At 27.9% G+C, this 21,942-nt stretch overlaps 1 protein-coding gene across 1 annotated transcript in view; it reads right to left on the bottom strand.

Annotated features, from left to right (window-relative positions):
- The window catches only part of LOC114124236 (G1/S-specific cyclin-D2-like), a 42,160-nt gene extending 23,633 nt beyond the window's left edge, over positions 1 to 18,527 (bottom strand). Inside the window, exons 1-3 of the mRNA XM_050208367.1 lie at positions 17,944 to 18,527; positions 13,734 to 13,949; positions 6,456 to 6,615 (exon numbers count right to left, since the gene is read on the bottom strand). Coding sequence (XP_050064324.1) covers positions 6,456 to 6,615; positions 13,734 to 13,949; positions 17,944 to 18,147 — 580 coding nt within the window. The 5' untranslated portion in view covers positions 18,148 to 18,527. The remainder of the gene's footprint in view (positions 1 to 6,455; positions 6,616 to 13,733; positions 13,950 to 17,943) is intronic.
- Between the last annotated feature and the right edge of the window lie 3,415 nt (positions 18,528 to 21,942).

Here is a 21,942-nt window from a genome sequence, read left to right on the forward strand (position 1 = left end):
AACAGAATAACTTTTAGTAAACACATTTTGAGTCTGTAACTATAATAGGTAGTGTTACAAAATACAAATTCATTGAAAATAATTTATACTTTATTTTAGTCATAAAGTAATAAACCATTTAGTTTATGATAATGTAAGTTATAAGTTATAACTAGAATAATTAAAGGGATATTTATTATTAACTTTAAAATCACAATGGTTATTATTTTAATATTTCTAATATTAAAAAGTAATATATATTTCAAAAGTTTTAAATGATTTTCTGAAATACAACCAAAATAAAACAATGAAATTTTATTTTAAAAAATGTTTTGTAAAATAAAATAATTATATTATATTTTTAAAATTTCATTGTAATCTATAGAATATGTTATATTATATTCTGTTTTTCAAATCTATAATTATTATTTTTAAACATATAAGGTTTAATACTTAATTACAATTCGTTTCGTGCCGCATACTCACATGACGTGTATTTCATACTTCTAATTTGTACAAGCAGCTATCGCCTAATAATGGTCAATTTGTTTAAGATAACCTTTGTTAGTATTATTATATAATTGTTATATTTTTAACGACATTTGCGCCTTTGTCAAAAGCTTCCTGTCTGTAGGCGTCATCTGTTCTAGAACGCACGAGTTTTATTTTATTTTATTTATAATCTAAAAACGCCCTTCGTCTTTTGTGCTCGAAGTCGTTAAGCGCATTTTTAACTAACACAATACACAAAATGGTTTTTTTTTCTGGTCCGAAAGGCAACGGTCGCGTGCCACGGGTATTTAACACAGATTTCCTCCCTCGAGACAGATGTAATAGACCCATTGTATTCAAAAGACGTTTTTCTCTTTTCTTTGCCCCAACACACAAGATTTTTATTTTTATTCTTTTTTTTTTGTCACACGTACCTACACACACCTTAAGATATAATATTTATGTACTAATATTACGGCACACGATTAATCGGAGGAAACAATGCACATTGTATATTAGGTATGTATCTAATATACCTATTTTAATATTCACCTCTCATTATTTTTTAGAAAAAAAAAACACAAAAATCATCGGGCATAATTGACATTTTTTTTTGTATTGAGGGACAATATTATTTACTGTTTTTCCATGCGAATCGTTCATAATAATTATTGTATCGTCATTTAATGATGCATTATTGATGTCGGCTTTGGACAAATGTACCTATTACAAGCATTGGGAAAAATAATGATGAGTTTAATCGAGATGAAATAATGGAAACATAGGTACTTCCAATGTTTATAATATAATATAATACCTATGTATATCAGTATGAATGTGCGTATGTGTAATATTATAAATAAATAAAAAAAAAAGAAAAAGTCAGGCGCATTGTTACAGCTGCCCGGAGGATAGCAGCTGCAATGTTTGGATTTGTTCCCTCAGCGTCAGCAGCGCTATTGGAGGTAGGTAGATACACAACACTAGTATAATTTCTCTCTGTTATACACCTGGTAGAACACGTGGTGACTCCGATACAGATCGTCGATTTATTAAACGATAAAATTTAAACTACAATCATAAATAGAGAGTAATAGATAATTCAAAATTTTTGTTAGTTTTTACCTAATTCAATTTTATATTTATGGAGAAATTAATCAAATATAACCACGGCTGGTTTGGTCAAAACTGGAATAGTATTTTATTTAAACGGGGGCAAATCGAACGGTTCACAAAAACAGATAATTGGAAATAAATGATAACACCGAGGGAAGCAACATATAATTATGTGATATTATACAGAATTATTAAAAAAATATATATATTTTTTGGAAATCCAAGTTTATTAATTTTTTTTAGGAGAAAAAGAGTTTAAATAATAGATTAATGTCGTAAAGGTTGCTCAAAAAAAAAAAAAAAACAATTTGTAAATAAACGAATTTATTTTAATGTTATACTCTCCTTGCGTATAGCTTAATTATTATATTTTAACTATCAAATATAATTACAACTCAACACAATTAACTCCTAACTTAAGTTAAAAGGATGTAAACATTAATATATTATACAAGCATATTTTATAGACATTTTATGTATGGACCATTTTCATTATAGGTTGGTTGTAGGTACCTATACAGTTCTTTTTAAGATTATCTCCCGCGTAGTATATAGTTATAAATTATAATCACGCATAAGTATATATGTAAAATATTATTTCTTTTATTTTTATATTATGCTAAAAATACTTTGAGTTATTGTTATTATAACATATTTTGTACAAAACTAACTGTCGAGAAAGGTTTTTGAACTCCGAAAATGGGTTAAGTTTATCCGGGATGTTTTGTATCCAGTCAAGGGGTTTTTGAATACAATTGAATTTTAAAACCTATAGAATAAGTAATATTTCAACGTAACCATCATGACAGAAGCTTTCCATCTCGATCAAATGCACCTTGTCCTTTTGTTTTTTTTTCAAACACTTCCTCTATTACGACGGAATTAAAAAAAAAAAAAAAAACCAACAAGACATTAAAACATCCCGCATTCACCTCGATCCACACCGTCTGCTGTCGTACAGCTGCTACCGTTAACGTATGTATAGTAATCATTGCAGTTGTAGTATATAGTAAACTGTAGTAGTAGTACTATAGAATAGTAATAGGTAGGTAGTATTTGAGTGTACACTTTGAAAAATGGAGGTCATCGCCACCAACACATCTGTAGGATAGACAACAAATTTCTTTTTAAGTTCTTACGTGCACAATGTGTTATACATTTATACTATACATATTACATATACGTATATGTATAATATACTTACGCCTATCCTTACACTCTTAAAAAAACGCGCAATAACTGTACCAAGGCTGTTTACCCTGAGGTTCAATAACCAGCACGTGTCTTATCACGTGCGTCTGTCCGAGCCCAAGGAAATTACCCTTGGCACTAACCACCGGCTAAAAGACATCCGTCTATAATATACCTACTTCCTACACTTCCGACGATGGAGGGGGTCGGTGGCGATGGCTCTGTTTAATAAACCTATATTCGTACTAACAAGTAACAAAATTTACAGGTGGGTTGTATACCTGTACTCATTTATTTTTTTATAATATAGTCTTACACTAGCACCAGATGATAATTTTGTATAATTATTTATATACAGATGTCTATATAGAGATTAGCTCTATACCTACGTGTTTATTTTATAATTGATACAATAATAATCGAGGGCACGCGTTTCAGTGTCCACATACACATAATTAGGTATATATCATCTCATAATGGTTAATTGTGAAATAAATAATCAAGCAGAGTGCCAGAGTACCTTATTGACTGGAGTAACTGTAACTTTACGCGTGACTGCGAGGGTTATTAGCAAGATGTCAAGATAATATGTTGATAAAATTATAAATTTTCGAAACACTATTATCAAAGAATAAAACTAGTTTACAGACTCATCACCAACTAAACTGATTTCAGTTCATTAAATTCACTTAAATGATGAGTGTAGTACCTGTTTTATAAAATAATCAGTTTTCTCCTTTATTATTTTCCCCTAGTTATACCCCTATAAAGGCGCCTAATATATTTCTGATATTTGATGGAAAATCCAACTACGGCACGAGACTAACAATATGTTACCATATTTCATGTATAGATGAATAGCTTTAAATGTACACGTGACAGCCAGTATAAAGACAAAATGACTACCATAAATTAAGTTTCATTGCTAATTTTATTACTTGAATATTTTCCCTTTTTGAGTGAATCATGCAGACAATATGACCCGCATGAAAAATTAAAATTAAACCGACTATTTTGTTACAAATCGAAATGTTATTGTAAATCAGGAATAGATGATCACAAAAATAAAACTATCTTGAAATTAAATCTTTTTTATAACAATAATAAACCATTAACAATCCGATTATTATCACATTTAAAGGAAGAGGTAATAATAAAACTATTGATTTAACATTTGTATATCATGGATAAATGAATATTATTTAATATAATTGAAAACGGCATAATCCAATTTAATAATTATTAAACTAAAATATGTAAACTGCTGTTGGTATAAATATTATATTTCAATCATATGATGGATACTAAATAATTAATATTATTCGAGGTAAAATATTAGAATCGGTGTTTTAATTAGATTGTTCGACTTCGTGTAATGACATGTATAATATTAATATAGTGTATAGAAATTCGACTAGAGGCAGATGTGTGATCTCCCCACTCCTCCACTCTTTTTTAGGGCGTAAATCCCGGAGCTATTTACTAAATCATAACACACCGGTAGCAAGAAATACTGTCGGAGGGGAATGGAGGGAAGCGTACAGCGCGTGCTAAATAGGGGGGAAACCTCACCTATCTGCTTTTTTTTTAAAGGTCTCTCGCTCTTTACTATTTATATTGTTCGTGAAAGCCCCTGCAGTAGAATAGTTGTACGAATAGTACCTGTGTACGCACAATAGCTTTATATATATATATATAATATACAATGTGTGCAGAGCAGCTGCGAAATAACGCAGCACTCTCCCGCTAATCGGGTGTGTGTGTGTGTGTGGGGAGGGGGAGGGGCAAAAATAAATTCGCCAATGTTATCTGACCCAAAGTACAAAATGTACGTGTAAAAACTTTATTTCGACATAGATATTGTAGACAAAGTTATCAATAATTTAATATTAAATTAAAAACTGATATTTTAACACATAAAACTTACAAGGCAAAATACTAGTTTATATCATCGTATATGATATAAGATATGATTTTCATAAATTATAGAGTTATTTGTCGACCGTTCTCAAAGAAATATTCAACACGGTTGCTTGCATATGCCTTGTATACCTATTTTATCTAATAAATTATAATTTTATAAAACGCATGTTTTATTTTAATACCTACAATCAACATATAGGTATATATTATGATTTATTTTATAGAAAAAAACGATAAAATAAAGTTGTTTCTAATTATATCTATATAACACACATTATCAATACAAAATAGAAAGATGTCATTAATTACAAATAGTTTTACTGTAACGATATTAAAAATAAAAAGTTTTTGACACAAAAGAGTCAAAACAAAAGTTTCAAAAGATATCCACTATTAAAGTCTCTATATACTTGTGTAATTTTATCCGCATATTATATGTATATCTTAAATAATTGTGAAGCTGTAATAGTCTAGTACTGGAAGCTATATAAATATGAAAATAAAGTCTCTCTACATAGCTATGAGTGAAAGATTTTAATATTCATTTTTATTGAAGTCATTGAAACCGAGATAATAAGAACAAAAAATAATAATGAATACATACAAATATTAAAACACTATATACTTTTGAATACGTAAATAACTAGTGAAGAGTATTATATTTTAAATGATATAGGACTCTATACCATAATTAATGTAATTGCAAGGTTATTGAACGCCATAAAAATGAACATATTATTATTTTGTTGATCAGACCATCACTATACATTATACCTAACGTATAGGGTTTTGCACGATAGTCACAAATAATAAAATATAAAAAGAAAAACTTTAAATCATGTAACATATTAGGTACAATCGGGGAAACGCAAATTTTTAATATAACTATATAAGTTTATTAAACCCACATTTTTTTACATTTATATATAAAAACAATTAGACTATTGTTGCATATTGTACATGGTAACAAACATACATAGATAAAGATATTGAAGAACCCTCTGCTCATGGTTGTCTAAATAGTGTTTCGTTTTTTTTACCTGTTTCGATTTAAAAGCCCTAAACCGACCTTGGACGTTCATGTTAACGCCACTGAGACAGACACACGCACATGAATAATCGTTAAATAATGTTTTAGAGTTCGTATGTAACCCGAAAACATGTAAATTAACGCGTTGACATTGCAACCGAGGTGAATAGCCGCGGAAAGCGAAACGTTCGTCAACGAATACTGCATTTTTTTATAAATATACCGACAACTAGTAACTACGACCATTATAGTTACGTTTAATTTAAGGGGTACCTACGTATTTAAACTACTTCTATCTTTAAAGGACAATAATTTGTCATAGCAGAAATAAATTAAATAATAAATCCCACCTGTATGACAAACGCATTGACACCTTCAATATTTATTATTATTATATTATAACGACGATTTTTATTTTTGTGATATAGGAACCACTATAGTGCACCGAATTAAAAGAAAAACACGGAAGTATCTATTATAAAGTCCGCATTTTAGGAACAACTGTTACAACAATTGTATAACACGACTTATCATAATGAATGTTTTTTTTTTTAATTTATGTTTTATATTAACATGTGATAATTATTAATACAACAAATGTGGGCTAAATTAGTTAATATTACCTAATTTTCGGTCATTGATCTCCGATAAAATGTAATTTAAATCTATATACATACTATTTCTATTGTTTATAAATAATCATAACACAGTAATCAGAACTTACCTATATAACAGAAGGAGATAAGTGTCAACATATGCCTTCTGAGCATCGAATCATTTCGTCTTTTCCATTTAATTTGTTCCATAATATGATCCACGTAATCGAAACTAGTGACGGCTACAATTCTCCACTCTAATTTAGAAATAACTAACAATTCCCATTCCTAAAAATCATAAAAAATATACACATTAATTATACAAGTAGAATATATATTTTTTTATACAGTATAACGATATTTAATTTGATTTGTATTAATCATAGAAGTAGTTGTTTGGAGGGAGAGCTTTAACGAAAAAACAGGCTTGTCGATGTATACTTATTCTGAAAGTTTCAGTATACAAATTTGAGTTTTTCTAATGTAATGAAATAATGAATGTCTAGACGGTCGTCAACGTTTCAATGGGTTCAGGAGGGTGAATTAAGGGGAAATTGCGAAATTAAATTTGTCACCCTAATCTGTCTCCTCGTTGGTTTCACGATTATTATTCGCGAATACAAAAGATCATTAAAACAATAAGAAAAACAATCAAAAACATTGTATCAACAAACACGTTAAAGTAGTTTTATAAACTACTCACTATGACCTTATATATAATATAAGTACTTTGTAATATTATATACAAAGGGGAAGGTTAATATATATACATAAATTATTGTGTTCTTAACGCTATTTTTCTCATGCAAAAATAAATGTGGAATTAATATTTATAAAATATGTAACCCTAAGATTTACAATTGTTGCTATGTACTATTTTTTTATTTATATTTTATACTAAATTAATAAAAGAAATATGATTTTAATCTACATATAAAATATAATACACAATAAGCACCTTACATACACTTAATGCAGTTTTAAATTATTACTAATAACATTCTGAAGATGGCTTAAACACAAATGTGTTCAATAATAAAAAATATATAATAATGGTTGCAGCTAGTTGACTAATGATTTAATATTTCGGTAATGCACAATGAGTTTGAAGGGGAATATTTCTTAATCCTAGTCGCTGCAAATGTGAATAATGAAATGGGTTTTATCGTCTCCCGCAGTCAGTTTCGTCATTTGCAGTCAGGTTATGTACGGATTTTTTTTAAGGTAGGTCAATAAAAGATGTCTAGCTCCTGGTTTTTTTTTATTGCTTATTCCTTTGCGAAATTCCAGACAGCCCACTGAAACCTAATGGGTATTGTTCCCGATGGTGCTACCTCCGAGCACGTCATACATGGTTTCGAAACTATCTCGTCTGCGACGGATGCGGAACCTGTTCTAAGCAACTATGCGAAGTTAAAAAATAATCATAGCCAATAAATTTGGGCACTGAAAAGTACCTGAGAAATAATTAAGCGAATACAAAGAAAAGTCCATTGGAAGTTATTATCAAAAATACGAAACACTAGTTAATATTGTTTGTTATTATAACATTGAATCCTGAGTTATAATTTATTTTAAAATTATTATTTTTACCAATAGTCTAAAAAGAGAAAATAAAATATAGGTAAGTATAACAGTAAAATTGTTTATTATACCTATACAACTATGATAAATGAGTAGACAAAATTGTTTGCGACATGTGCATTCTAAGTATCTAACTATATTTGTATATTATGAACTTTTCAAGTTGATTTATTTATTCTGGTATCATAATTTTGATCCTCATACACAACATGTCATAAAAATGTACTAAAACTCCAATCATAACGATAATGTCTAAAAGAATTGTGTTTATATTTTACAAAAAAAAAAAAAAAAACAAAAAGTTTTTATCTTATTGAAAACGTTGACAGTTCTATAAAATACAATAATAATACAAAAAGAAAAATAGAGGATAAATTAAAATAAAATAAAAAAAACATTTTTTTGAAAGTTAACAATTTATAGAATTAATTTGTTATAATAGACTAATAAACTGCAAAAAAAAAAAATAAAACGATATACAATAATTTTAAATTATACTACTAACTCAATGTATTCCTACATATAATATCATAAATTACAATAATACATTAATTAAATAAAGATTATTAATTAATTAATTTGTTTATTTTACCTAAAAATGCAAGTTAGGAACACTGTTAAATGGTTCTAAACTTTATTTAAATTGTTATTTTTTTATATAATTTTATTAATTTAAAAAAAACTAGTTTGTTATTTCTCCAACCAGTTTAGCTTCAGAAATTATGACTTTTTAGTTTTTATAAACAATTCACATTCAAATTCTTATTAATAAAATTTGCATATGATATATACATAATGGCTATATTCTCATGAATGCACTTAACTGACTAAACAATGATCCAGTAAATGTGGACAAATTACAAGCTCGTTTACAAGACGATAGCTTCCCCGTGACTGATAACCGTGGTTAAATAAGGGTGGAAAAATGTTTAACCCTCCCTGCATGCAATAAGTCTACAATTACACATCGCTTTCAAAGCCACAGGTCCGTGAAAAATTGTTTATTGTTTTCATGCATGTTGGAAATCCTCCATCCTGTCTTTTGTGTATCTTTTATGTTTTTAATTTTAGTTACCTAAATACAAAAGCTTTAATATTAAATGACTTAGTCTTCAACACATTTTACAACATAATTGAAAAAAAAAAACAAATTTATTCAAAGATTGAATAAAGGAGTAATTATATATACATATATTTATATATATATATATAATATTATAATATATATAGACATAACGGCAAGCCAGTAGTAACTATACATTTTTAATATACTTATATAACCATACCGAAGAAGACATTCAAATTTCTTTTAATTTACACAAATTGCATATTTGCATTGTTCAATAACTTTTATATTACAGTGATTCAAATTTATTATTTTGAACATTTTCGAAATGTATTAATACAAGTATTTATTTAGAATATATAATAACAGACACGTTGCGAAAAGATCAACTGATCATAATCCATAAATATTTAAAAAATGTTTAATGTTAGTTCTATAGACGAGTTGTAATTATTGCTAAATAGTAAAATAATAAATTATGAAAATTTAAAAAATATCATTACATTATTCTGACATTTTACAAATAATTATCATATTTTTATGAGATATCAATTAAAATTTAATTATTTCATTTTGCAAGGGTACCTATATATAAGTTGCGTGTGTTTGAGCTGTCAAGCGTAAAAACTAAAAAATAAAAAGAACATGGGAAAAAATTTGATGTGAACCTAATAAATTGTTTATCATTCTAGTCCCTGTGGTATAGTAGATATCAAGTTTTTCTTTGGAAAGAGTGAAAACATAATAATACTTTCGGTGGAACTAATTGCCTGTTACGAGACGCATAAGGGAAAAAGAATCCATCAGGAAACGCGGTATAACAGTTGTATGGCGACCACAAGTTGGGAATAAACATCCTTCTAAACTACTAAAAAAAGATGATTTTAAACACATGTCTAGCAAACCATGACCCCAAAAAATAGCGTGGGTTGATGTACTAAAATGTTTGGTCGAACAAAGGGTGTTTTGTAATCGATATATACGACGTCTTGTTCATTTACATATCACGAATAGAATACCATATTATTTAATAATACAGTATATTGTAATTAGGCCATCTAGAAGGTTCGATTGAAAAAGATTATTGAAAGAGAAATATATCCGTACAGTGTGTGAGAAAGGATGGAAGGGTTGAATACCGTATATCTACACACAATGCCGTTATATGTTCGAATAAAAGAATTTCTTTTTCCTAAAAACTCTGACAGGAAACTATAGCCTATAACAGTATAACTATAGTGACCTATATTAACTAGGTCATCAAACTCAAACAAATTTTAAGTCTCCTTAAAGTAGAGTTATGACTCATCAGTTTCCGGTAACACAAAGTCACATATTATAAGACGTAAAAGGGTTGTTGCAATAAGTACTGATTTAAAATTTAAATTACAAACATATTTTACGAATAAATGTAAATGGTTAAAAAAATAAATAAAAACAACATTTTTTTTAAACCAAATTTAAACTTGCATTAATTTAGTAATATTTATTAAATGCTAAGAAAAACTTTAAAAATGTTAAGAGAAATTCGAGTAAATAAATAAAATTTTTATCAATAGGTGAACATATAAATAAATTATATAAAAGTAGGTATAATAGCGTTATAAGAATATTTTTAACTATCTCTTTCTTTTTATATTTCATAATTATTTGTACAAAGTTATACTACAGAAGCTAACTCATGTTTTGTGACTGATTTTAATTTATAATAGGTATTGCATTTATTCTTTATAATATTTAGTCATAATCATATCTTATAGCTATCGCCTATCAAAGTCAATACAATACAATAAAAATAAAAAACAGCTTGTCACATCAGATGTAAAAATACTTCCAATTTACATTTTTATGCTATATAAAATGTTGAAATGATAAGTATTATTTGAATATAAGATAATACTAGATATATAAATCGTAAATAAACTGTATTGTTATTTGAATTTTTAATTTTTTGATAAAATAAAAAAATAATTTTGTTTACCAAATATTTGAATAAGTTTTGGAAGAAAAGATTCTATTTTATTTTGTAAATTTAAAGATTTATTATCCGAGTTCTAAATAACAAGTATGATAAAAAAATGTATTTTTACCTTTAGATACGTTTAGGTAATCTATGACTAAAAAATAAAACAAGTTTTAAAACGGTAACTGTTTATAAAAGCATTTCTAAGGAACTTAACGGAATAAACCAGTCATATACGTGTGATGTTGCTAAAAAATGCATACGGGAAACGGCCATTAGTAAGGGCATACATATAAAGCGTAAAAAGGGTTGAATTATCTAGTTGATTTATCGATTTCGCGTCGTAATCAATGGGTATCCGGTGACACGGAACGAATCGGTCGTACCGGTTGGTCGTGAATGTATCCTTTGCGTATTCAAATCTCATTAGAGTATTAGACGAGGTCCATAATATAACTTCTTCCTATGTGTCTTATTAAATATGAAATATTATTGGTTAAAGGGAATTATCATGAGACTTTTTTCACGGAGATGGTTCACCGATTTGACCTACGCAATGTATCATCACCGTTATACAATAGGTACCTATACAAACCGTCAAAATACTTATTATTTATGTGATCTATGTTTAAATAAAACGAAAAAATAATTTATGTATTAAAATTGAAAAGGTTTAGTATTAACGAACAAATTAAAATGGTAATTTATGATCAACAACAAAAAATTTCACATTCTGCGCTTTTGTTCATACTATAAATATACAATATTTTTTTTTTAGTATACTTAAATTCACAAATTTAATTCGGTTCGATAAAATAAAATTATCATAGATACTAGACGGTATAATAAAATATATACAACTTATAATGTGTCATAGGTACATTGTTAAATCATTATTATACGTATATGTATTATATATATATATCAAATAGAAAACTGGAAATTAACGCACAATATGAGATTTAAAAAAAAAGTTTTCGTTGCTGGGAAAGTACAAAGACGTGTGGCGCAAATGCGCCGGATATACAGACTGTTCGCTTGCGTGGCAAACACGATCTACAGGTTTTTCCTTATCACAATAACATTGTGCAACGCAGGTCAACACAAAAAAACCGTAATATGGGTATATACCAATACGGCTATACCGGGTTAATCCGTTGACCGGTCTCTTCTTTTTATACTTATTGCCTACCAATGTAAAATATCTATTTATATTTTGTGAAAGGTATACAAGTGCGCGTTAAATTCGCCCCGATTCATATGTACACTATTATGAGGAAGTACGCATATGTTTGTATAAGCACGCAGAGAACCTTGTGCAGGACATTTGACCATGTGTAGTCCGGGGGTAAGAAACAAAAAAAATTTAGTTCACTGCCCTGCTTATATATACCTAGAAACCGGACAGCCGGCAACATTTCAAACATGTACGTGTTATAAATGTTTCCATTGTGGGACATATAATAATATCAAAAAATATTTGACACGCCCGTCGTATAGTACGTTTAATACACAATATACATAAGAGTAAGCTGTCCCTGTAGCCACAAACGTGTTTCCGATACATTAATATGTAGCATTAAATGGCGACGAAAATGGCATTATTCTCACGATATCGTTGAGAAAAAGGACCGGACCTTTGCTGAACAAACAAACGCAATAAAAATAATGGACAAATGAAAAATGGTTCAGTTAACTATACTATCCAAAGTTGTTATAATACACCATGAAAATGTCAAACATAATTAAACTTGAAACCAATACAATTTTAATTGAAGTATATAATATCAATTGCAGTGTAGTCAAATTTGAATAAAAAAAAGAATCATTATTATAAGATATAAAATTATCAATGCATTTATACAATGCATTTTACATTAATATAAATATATACTTAATATTCAATATAAAAGTAAATGCAAAAAGTACTTTAAAATTTTATGTAAACGCAATAGAATAATTATTTAATTAAATAATATTAGACCAGTATAGTCGTAGTCAAAACTCCTAATCCAATGAATCATGCAGCACCTAGTATTTTTTAGGATAAAAACCACTACATTTATCGGGCTTTAAATCAAGCGTACTCTTTTCGTTGTTGATCGACCATAAGTTTGAAAAGTTCACATAAATGACTCCAATCATTGAATAAAATAAAACATATTTTTGGTACATTTTGTGTTACAATACAAAATAATATATCTGATGTACAATTAAATTGTCCCAAACATATTATTATCTTATTAAGGACTTATAGACATGTTCTATATACACACCGCAAGTACATTGTATACATAATTACCAAATTGGAAACACATCAGCTCAGCCAGGAAATAAATAATTACACCAAAACATTCACTATCATAACATTGACAATTCGTTATTAAGTGTCTTATTTAGTAGAATTTCTGTAATGTAGAACCAAAAAACTTAATATCGTGTGTCGAAGACAAGTTCCGTGACTGATTTTATTATTATAAGCCGGACGACAAAACCGGAACATACGACAATAAGACGGAGATGATAACAATAAAAGCTAGGGATTTCAAGGAAACGAAGTATTAGGCCTTAATTGCAATGTGGTTTTTCATATGATATCATGATATTCAAGCAGCTGCAATTAAATTTTTTTTGTCCCCTGAGATAATGATCGCAGGATATTGTGGAAAAGACAGCCAACCGAGACGACTTCCTTCGAAGACTAAACCACAATACTAATATACAATGCATCTATGTCTACATATGTAGGAGCTACAAGAATTAATAATATTAATAATTTTTCTTAAAACTTACCCTCATCTCTTCTGGAGTGACACTGTTCTCTGTGTAATAGCACAAAAGTTCGATGGAAAGTGCTGTACATTGTCGCACTTTTGATGCTAATAACAGACACACAGCACCAGTGAGCTGCAAGTGCGTTTTAGATATGTCACAGGCGCATAAAAATCTGTCCAGGAAATTTACAGATAATGGAAACACTTGATCTTCACACCTTTGTTCTTCGCATACCTATACAAAAATTAATAAATCAAAATACATAGTAAAAACCAAAATAACAGATTCCGGATATTATTTAAGTTAAAATAATACATAAAATATAATTATACTAGCTTTACAAACGACTGTCGTGTATGAGGCAAATAGTTTGCTATATTTTTTTTAATAGTTAATTTATATGATAAATTTCATTTCAAAAATCATTTAAATTCATTTTTCTTGTTGAATCAACTAATTGCAACTGTAAAATTTAATTTTTCTTAAAATTAATAAAAATGAATAGATGACATCTTTAAATTTTTATTTGTATAGCAAAAGTAAAAATATATGCAGTTAGGTAATATTATTTGTGCCATATTGTTATGTACAACGATGCACATAATGACTAATGCTGAGCTCAATACATGTTGAATATCTAAGGAGTCATTGAACTTCTAAATCTAAGTTTTAATTTTTAATCTATATCCGAATTGAATTAATAGCTTAAAAAATATACGAGAAGTGAGAAAAAAATTAACCGAATAGTTTTATTACATTTTATTATATAGTTGACATAATATGTTATAATATTATGTACAAACATGAAACAAGGAAATTACATAAAAACAACCGATTTTTTTTTATCATTGCCCGTTTCTTACATCTATACATAGTTAATTTTTTATCCAGAACACTTAAACAATTATTATTATCAGCAGTGAAAACCAAATAGAGATATAGTATACTAACTCAAAACACAAACACGTGTAGAGAAACCAAAAACATACAAAAAATATTTAAAAAATAATAATAAAAACCCGAATAAGGAATATTATTCATGTTTATGATCAACACAATATAATAATATTATGTAACATACTTACTAATTTAAATACAAAAATTGCTGATGGTTTTAAATAATTTTCAAAATGTACGTATGTAATATATGTTTTGTAAATTAAATCATAACAAAATAGGCACTTATAAAATGAAAAAAGATAAACATGCAATATATTATCCAAAAATAGATATATTTTTAAGATTTATGAAACACATTTTATCAACTATGTTATAACTTATAAATAATGATTGAATAATATGTTGATTTCTTGAAGTTAATATTTATTTAATTAATATATATAAATATGTAGGGTTAAGCCCCAGTTGTAGGAAACCCGAGCTTTACGCATTTTATTTTTATTAAAAAAATCGAAACATTGATGTAGGTATAGTCGATGTAAGCTGTCAGAAGACAATTTTTTTTAAAATTTTATTATTATACAATAATTATTATTTCTTGCACAGCAGTGTGCATTTAATATGTATAATGTATTGTACAACCTACCACGTTATTATTTTAATCGAGTTGAGAAAACATCGCGCGGTCATAAGTTTGTTACATAATATATAACACATCGACATCTTTATTCTTACGTGCTACTGTTGGACACAACAAGGCGGTCCACCCTACATACACAATATGATATGACATGCATAATAATATTACCTATATGAATTATTACAATCCCGCAACGTCAAGTTGAAGCCGTCACATCTTTACATTCTTAAACGTAAGTATAATGCGAACGACTTTCCGCCGTACCATCGTCCACACCTCTCTTATGCGTAGTCGTGTAAACGCTTCACCAACGTTATAATTAGTACTTTTAATAATAGAGAAACCCAAACCCGCGACACCGTATATGCCTCACTGTTAATAATATGAAAAGAGATAATGTGCCCTTTTGTTGAAAAAATTGTAATACGCATAAAATAATAAAGTTGGTATAGTTCTAAAAGAACCATTTTTACAACATTACAACTAATTACCTAATAACCTAGCCTTTGTTAACCGTTATATTCTAGGACAACATTTTTTTTTATTATTTTGCCTCAGAATTAAGTTAAGGTGTTAAATTGCTGCAGTTTTCATAAAAAAAGTCAAATTAACATACCTATTCGAAAAAACTGAAACATTTAAAAATGAAATTACATCTATATTTTTTTCCATTGGGAATGATGAAATATCACGGTCAAAAATTAGATTATGTGATAATAAATCTCCAGCCCGACAAAACATAATATTACCTATGTACTCATAATATATAATAGCCATACAGGTACAATATTACTACGCAGTTAACAATGTTAACAGATACAGAACGATTCATCAAGAACGTTCATTTCTTTTCTTTAATAATCAATGTCTTCAAATTATGATCTTTAGACATCTAACTCACTTAGGTATCATATTTTTAAAATAGTTGGATTGTTAGTACTATTTAAACTAAACAAATTTGTTACTTTCAAAAGCGAATTACCCTATTTCTTGTATATTATTAACAGGGATGTAGGTACATTTTGAAAATCGTGTTTCGAACAAGTAGTTTTATAACTACTATTTTACATTTCTTTCATATTTTTGTAAAATCATTCTTAAGAATTACTATCTTTAAAGAGTACTTAAATATTTTAAAGATACTTGTTAATAGTTAATAGTTTAAATTTTGGTTTAGATAAATCAAAATTTTCTAAAAATTATCAGCTGAAAATTAACAGTAAAAAAGGCTAGATATTGTTTAAAAAAGAATTTGCTACCACAACAGGATACATTTTTAATGGTATAATAAATCGAAATATTTGAAAATGTGATTCTTATATAAAAATAGGTACTTAAAAAATGCCGTCATAATAAGTTGACGGTGAATCACTCTGTATACTCAAATACATATATTATATAATATGCATATATTATAGGTATGCGTACTTGCGTGGTACTCTGTTTACCCCCAACTCCTCACCAAAACCATGAGCATATTTATTATGGTTATTACGGCATAAATAATGCATCAGTTTCTACCAAGTGACCGCATTTAAACTAAGCGCAGTTCACGTGTACCTACGTATCTATAGTATAATATACTACTTAATATATATATATATAGATACAAAATATATACGCAAGTTTTTATCATTATTATTATATCACTGAGTACCTATGTAATATTGTTTTTGCCACGAACTTGTCATAATAATAATAATAATATTATTTATGCTGCATTGCTGCACATATTTTATCGTTGGCGGACAGACAATAAATGTCGAAAACACTAAGTCGTCTTAATTTCAAGGATTCAGCGTCGCGAGCCGATCGGAAACCAAAAATCAAAATTGTATACATTACGCGACTTGAAATAAACGTTTTTCAATTCTGTTGTTCACACATGCTAATATGCTATAGTAGAGGATTTTAGATTTTGAAAGGAAGGGAGTGATATAACATATTTTTTAAGTAACTATATGTTATGTATAAACTATGATACCATAGAATTTAAATTTTTTTTATAAAACAAAATTGAATTGGGCAATTTTTGTTTTTTAAACCTAGGAAAATGATATGACCCGGTATAGAGGGGGGGGGGGGTTGAGATGCAACTCGTCATATTATATTAATTCATGGACTTAAATTATACCTACCTACTACCTACATTAGATAAGAAACTTGTATCATTGAAAAATAATAATTATTATCTTTTCCCCATTTCTCGGTTGCAAAACACGGGCATGTAAATAATATAATGTTATATACCTATATTTATTACATCTACTATTTAATTAGGTAGTTTGAACAATTTTTATACCCAGACATTTTTCCAACTCGAGACACAGAGGACGCTGGACGAGCATCAATTATTTAGCATTAATTCTATTTAGTTTCTAATCTAGGTACCTAGCAGTTGTAATATGGAAATCCATGATATCGGTAGGAAAAAAATACATCACGAACCAGTTTTTGTATCAGACGAAATACCGTGTACCAGAAGGAAAAAAATTGAGAAGGACGGAGAAAAAAAGGTCACTCAGCTGGTGCAACAATCAGCAGTTTTATAATACTACGACTCGTGACGGGCGACTTATCATCACCGGACAAATTTACGCATTCCTCGGTGAATTTAGATGACGATAAACTCCCACCGACCGCGCAGTACACGTATTTAATGTTTAATGATGACGATAATAAACTCACGTCCAACATCCACGTGGCCACCACCCTTCTCATGAATGGTTGCAAATTGGAATGGGAGTGTGCCATGTAATCACACCCGGGCACGTACTGTGACTCGGTCTCCAACAACTTCTTAACAGCCCGCTCATCCCGGAAAATAGTCCGGTCCTCGGCGAAACACCTGTCTTCGGAGGCCGTCTGTGACTCGGTGCACATCAGGTTCATCGTGTGCGATAGTAGTAGACACCGGTGTGATAGTTTCGAAATCGTTCGATTGACCGATGAGATCTACACCACTAGACGACTTATCGTCGTCGTTTCCGCAATGTTGTTATCAGCTTTCGAAAGGTTTTTGAAAAAAACACAGTAAACGTAAACACATTCGACACGAAAACAATACGGATATTAGGTACGCAGACACGGTTAAGTCTTACTATACGTAGCGGTAGCACTTATTGTCACTACAGATTTTAACGGGTCTAAGTAGCTGTCGTGTTTTACAAAATAATATACTATTTATTTAAAGACACCGTCCGAGAAGAGCGATCGAAGTCAAGCCAAAGCGTGCGCACGAAACGACGGCAACAAGACTACTGATTACTGTATACTGAACGTAGCAGAACTACAGAACGCGACATCGTCGGGTGTCGAAACAGCTGATAGCACGCGCCGCAATCCGCCGTACCGGTTGCCAGCCGGCCCTGCGCAAGCGCCGCGTTTGTGTAACGATGCATAGTCATGTCGTCATATTATTATTATTATTATTATTATTGTGAACTATAGTGTGGGATGTAGGTATTATGTTATACTATTATGACTAGGGTTGGATTTTTAGGTTTTTACATATTATTAGGAAGTTACCTATAGGTACTGAATTCTTAGCAATAATATTTTAAGAATAAAAAATGTGGACGATTCATTCAACAGAGTTTAGAATTAGAAGAAAATATTTTTTTTGTACATTTGAGAATTCTATTAACATCAACTTTATATTAATAGCATAAGCATCTTGAAATATTTTTAAAATTTATTGTGAGAAAAAAATACTTATACATTTTAAATTTAAATTATTATTTTGAGAATTTCATTTTTTTTTATAATAATTTTTCTTTTATATTGTAATACATTTGTATTCATTTTTACAGTTATTTTATTAGATTTTCATTTCATATTATAATTAGTAACTTTTTAAACAAAAATGTATTAATGCACGACTGCATAAGTGAATCTTTTTGTTAAAAAACAAAATATGTATTTGCATACTGAGCATATTTTCATGTTCATTGATTATTTTTACATGAAAAAAAATATTTTTCTCACTTTTAAGAGAATATAAGCAGCATATTTGCTTATATTTTTAGAGACACGTAATCAGATTATATTTCAACTATTTTAACTCAAAAATCCAGACCATATACTAGTAAGTTATAATATTATTAGATTTATATACAGAGCCAATGCACGTTTTTATTCTGTAAAATATAATATTCTCTCATTCTAGTTGTTTTAAGTATACTAAGTATAATAATACTATAGTACTTATAGTACTTCGTATAGGTTTTTATTTGTAAAATTTTTTTAATGACCCGTCGTCATTATATATACCTATTGGCTATTACAGTAAATGGCGCAATTATGGTTAAAATTCTGAGAGGTTGGACTTCACAAAATTGTTAATTTAAAATTTAGAAAATTATATTTTGTGTATAGGAATTACAAAAATTGACCAAAAGTAAATAATTAACTAAAAGAGAATCAAAATATTTAAAAAATATTATTTTTTAAAGAAAATAATCATACAAACATTTGATGACATTTTCAATCATCTATACGATCAAGCGGTTATTTAGTTTTGAATAATACCTAACAAAATATCAAAACCATTCGAGGAAAAGCAAATATTTTAGTATTTTACTTACTAACAATTAAAAATTTAGATCTCAAATGTTTATTAAAAATTTATATGAATTTCTGGTAAACCATTTGTTTTGATTAAACCTAAGAGAATTTTGTATTCATTTTTTTTTTAAGATATCAAAAGAAAATTATGATTTTTAAAATAATTTGAAAATTAAATTAAATTTTACGACTTTTGTCAAACTCTAAATTTAAATGCTTAAAAAAAAATATTGGGTATGACTTAGTATGAGTATATTTCCGATATTTTTTAATTGGTTAATGAATCACTTATGAATTATAAGAAAACTTGTATTAAATTTTCAATCATTTTGCTCCAGAATAATTTTTCTATTATAATTTATAAAAAAAAATAGAACTAAATAAAAATGAAATATGTTTCAAATGTCTATAAATAGCTTAAAAAGATTATATTTATATAGGAAGTTTTGAAAAATTTTACTATGTGCAGAAAATTATAAAAAAAACATTTAGTCACAATTTCAATTATTATGGGTATTAATTTTTAAATTTTTAGTTATACCAAAAAACTTCTCTTGGTTGATGCATTGTGTAGGCTAGTGGTGTTCTTGTGGTTAGGTTCTATGCTCTAGTTTACTCAATATATATAAGTATTGTATCTAATAAATAATAATGTATAGTAATAACCAATAGGTATAGGTACTTATATAATACAGGTTATATAGATTATAAGATTAAAACTCAACTGATATGATAATGATGTGTTAGTAGATAAGTATTGTTTTTAATGTTTGTAAACTATAAATTGAGATTTTATTCAAAATAATGCAATGTATAATATTAGAAATTAAAATTATTATTCAAGTTAAACATAGTCAGTTCAAAATTAATTTGAATTGATTTTAAATTTTATGAGAGAAACTAACAAACAAATATTCAGATATTTTTATTGTCTATTCACTTTTATACTTGGAAAATATTTAAGAATAATATAACATTGAGAGAATAACACCGGATACATAACGTATTAAGGGGCTTGATGTGGGCAATTTTAATAATATTTTGAGAAAAATTAAAGTTTAAAATCTTAAATAATATGTACTTATAAAATATGATCTTGTACAGTATTAATAATTATTATTATTGCATTGAAATTAGATTATATAGAAAAACAGTTTTGCAACTCACGAGTGTTAGATTTATCAATTTTCACAGCATAAAAGAGAGCTTTATCTTTATCATCGCTGCTTTTTTCTTTTTATATTATGTATCAATACCACGATTAAAGATATACCTTTAATCGTGATCAGTACTCACTATAATATGTAATTTATGTAATTATATCACAGTATTCAGAGATACGCAAGACACGACGAAAATTTGATGTACCAAGCACCTTCACAACGCATTGGTTACCAACAAAGACTCTATAAAAAAAATTGTATTATTTATAAAATAAAATAAATTGTATAATTTAGTTTAAGCAATTAAAGATGTAATACAAGATTAGAAACTACAAACCAATGGTGTTAAAAATATTTATATGTAATAAACAAATGAGAATAATTATAAAAAAATAAGTTAATATTAAGAATGAATGATTTGGATCATTTAAAAAAAATAAAATAATAATAACAAAATAATCTAAAAACACTACATCATAGCTAAATTAACCTCTGTAATTTTTTTATTTTATATTGATATACTTAAAGTAGGTTTATTCAATATTGATTATTGAGTAAAATTGGTAAATCTACTTTAAATACTGTCTCCGTAAGTTTGTTTGTCCATGCAAAACCATTTTCATGGATAAATCACGGGTTGTGTGGCCGACCCTTTTTAAGGAGTTCAATATAGGCAATTTTTTTTAAGTAATTTTATACTGATTGTATTATGTAAATGTGTGCGCGGAAACTAGTAAGTTATTAAAAAGTATATGAGAATTTTATATAAGATAAAATTTATGTTACATCTGGTGTCCTTTCATTATCAATCATGATTAATCTTCTAAATGCTAAAAGTAGACCTTTATTTTATCAAATCCAAAAATAAAACACATTAGATAAACTACAAAATAAAAACAACACATTTTATAATTACATAAAAATGTATACATTTTTAAATATAAAATAAATTATTTAT

Source organism: Aphis gossypii, chromosome 1, assembly GCF_020184175.1.
Source record: "Aphis gossypii isolate Hap1 chromosome 1, ASM2018417v2, whole genome shotgun sequence".
Lineage (NCBI taxonomy): Eukaryota > Metazoa > Arthropoda > Insecta > Hemiptera > Aphididae > Aphis > Aphis gossypii.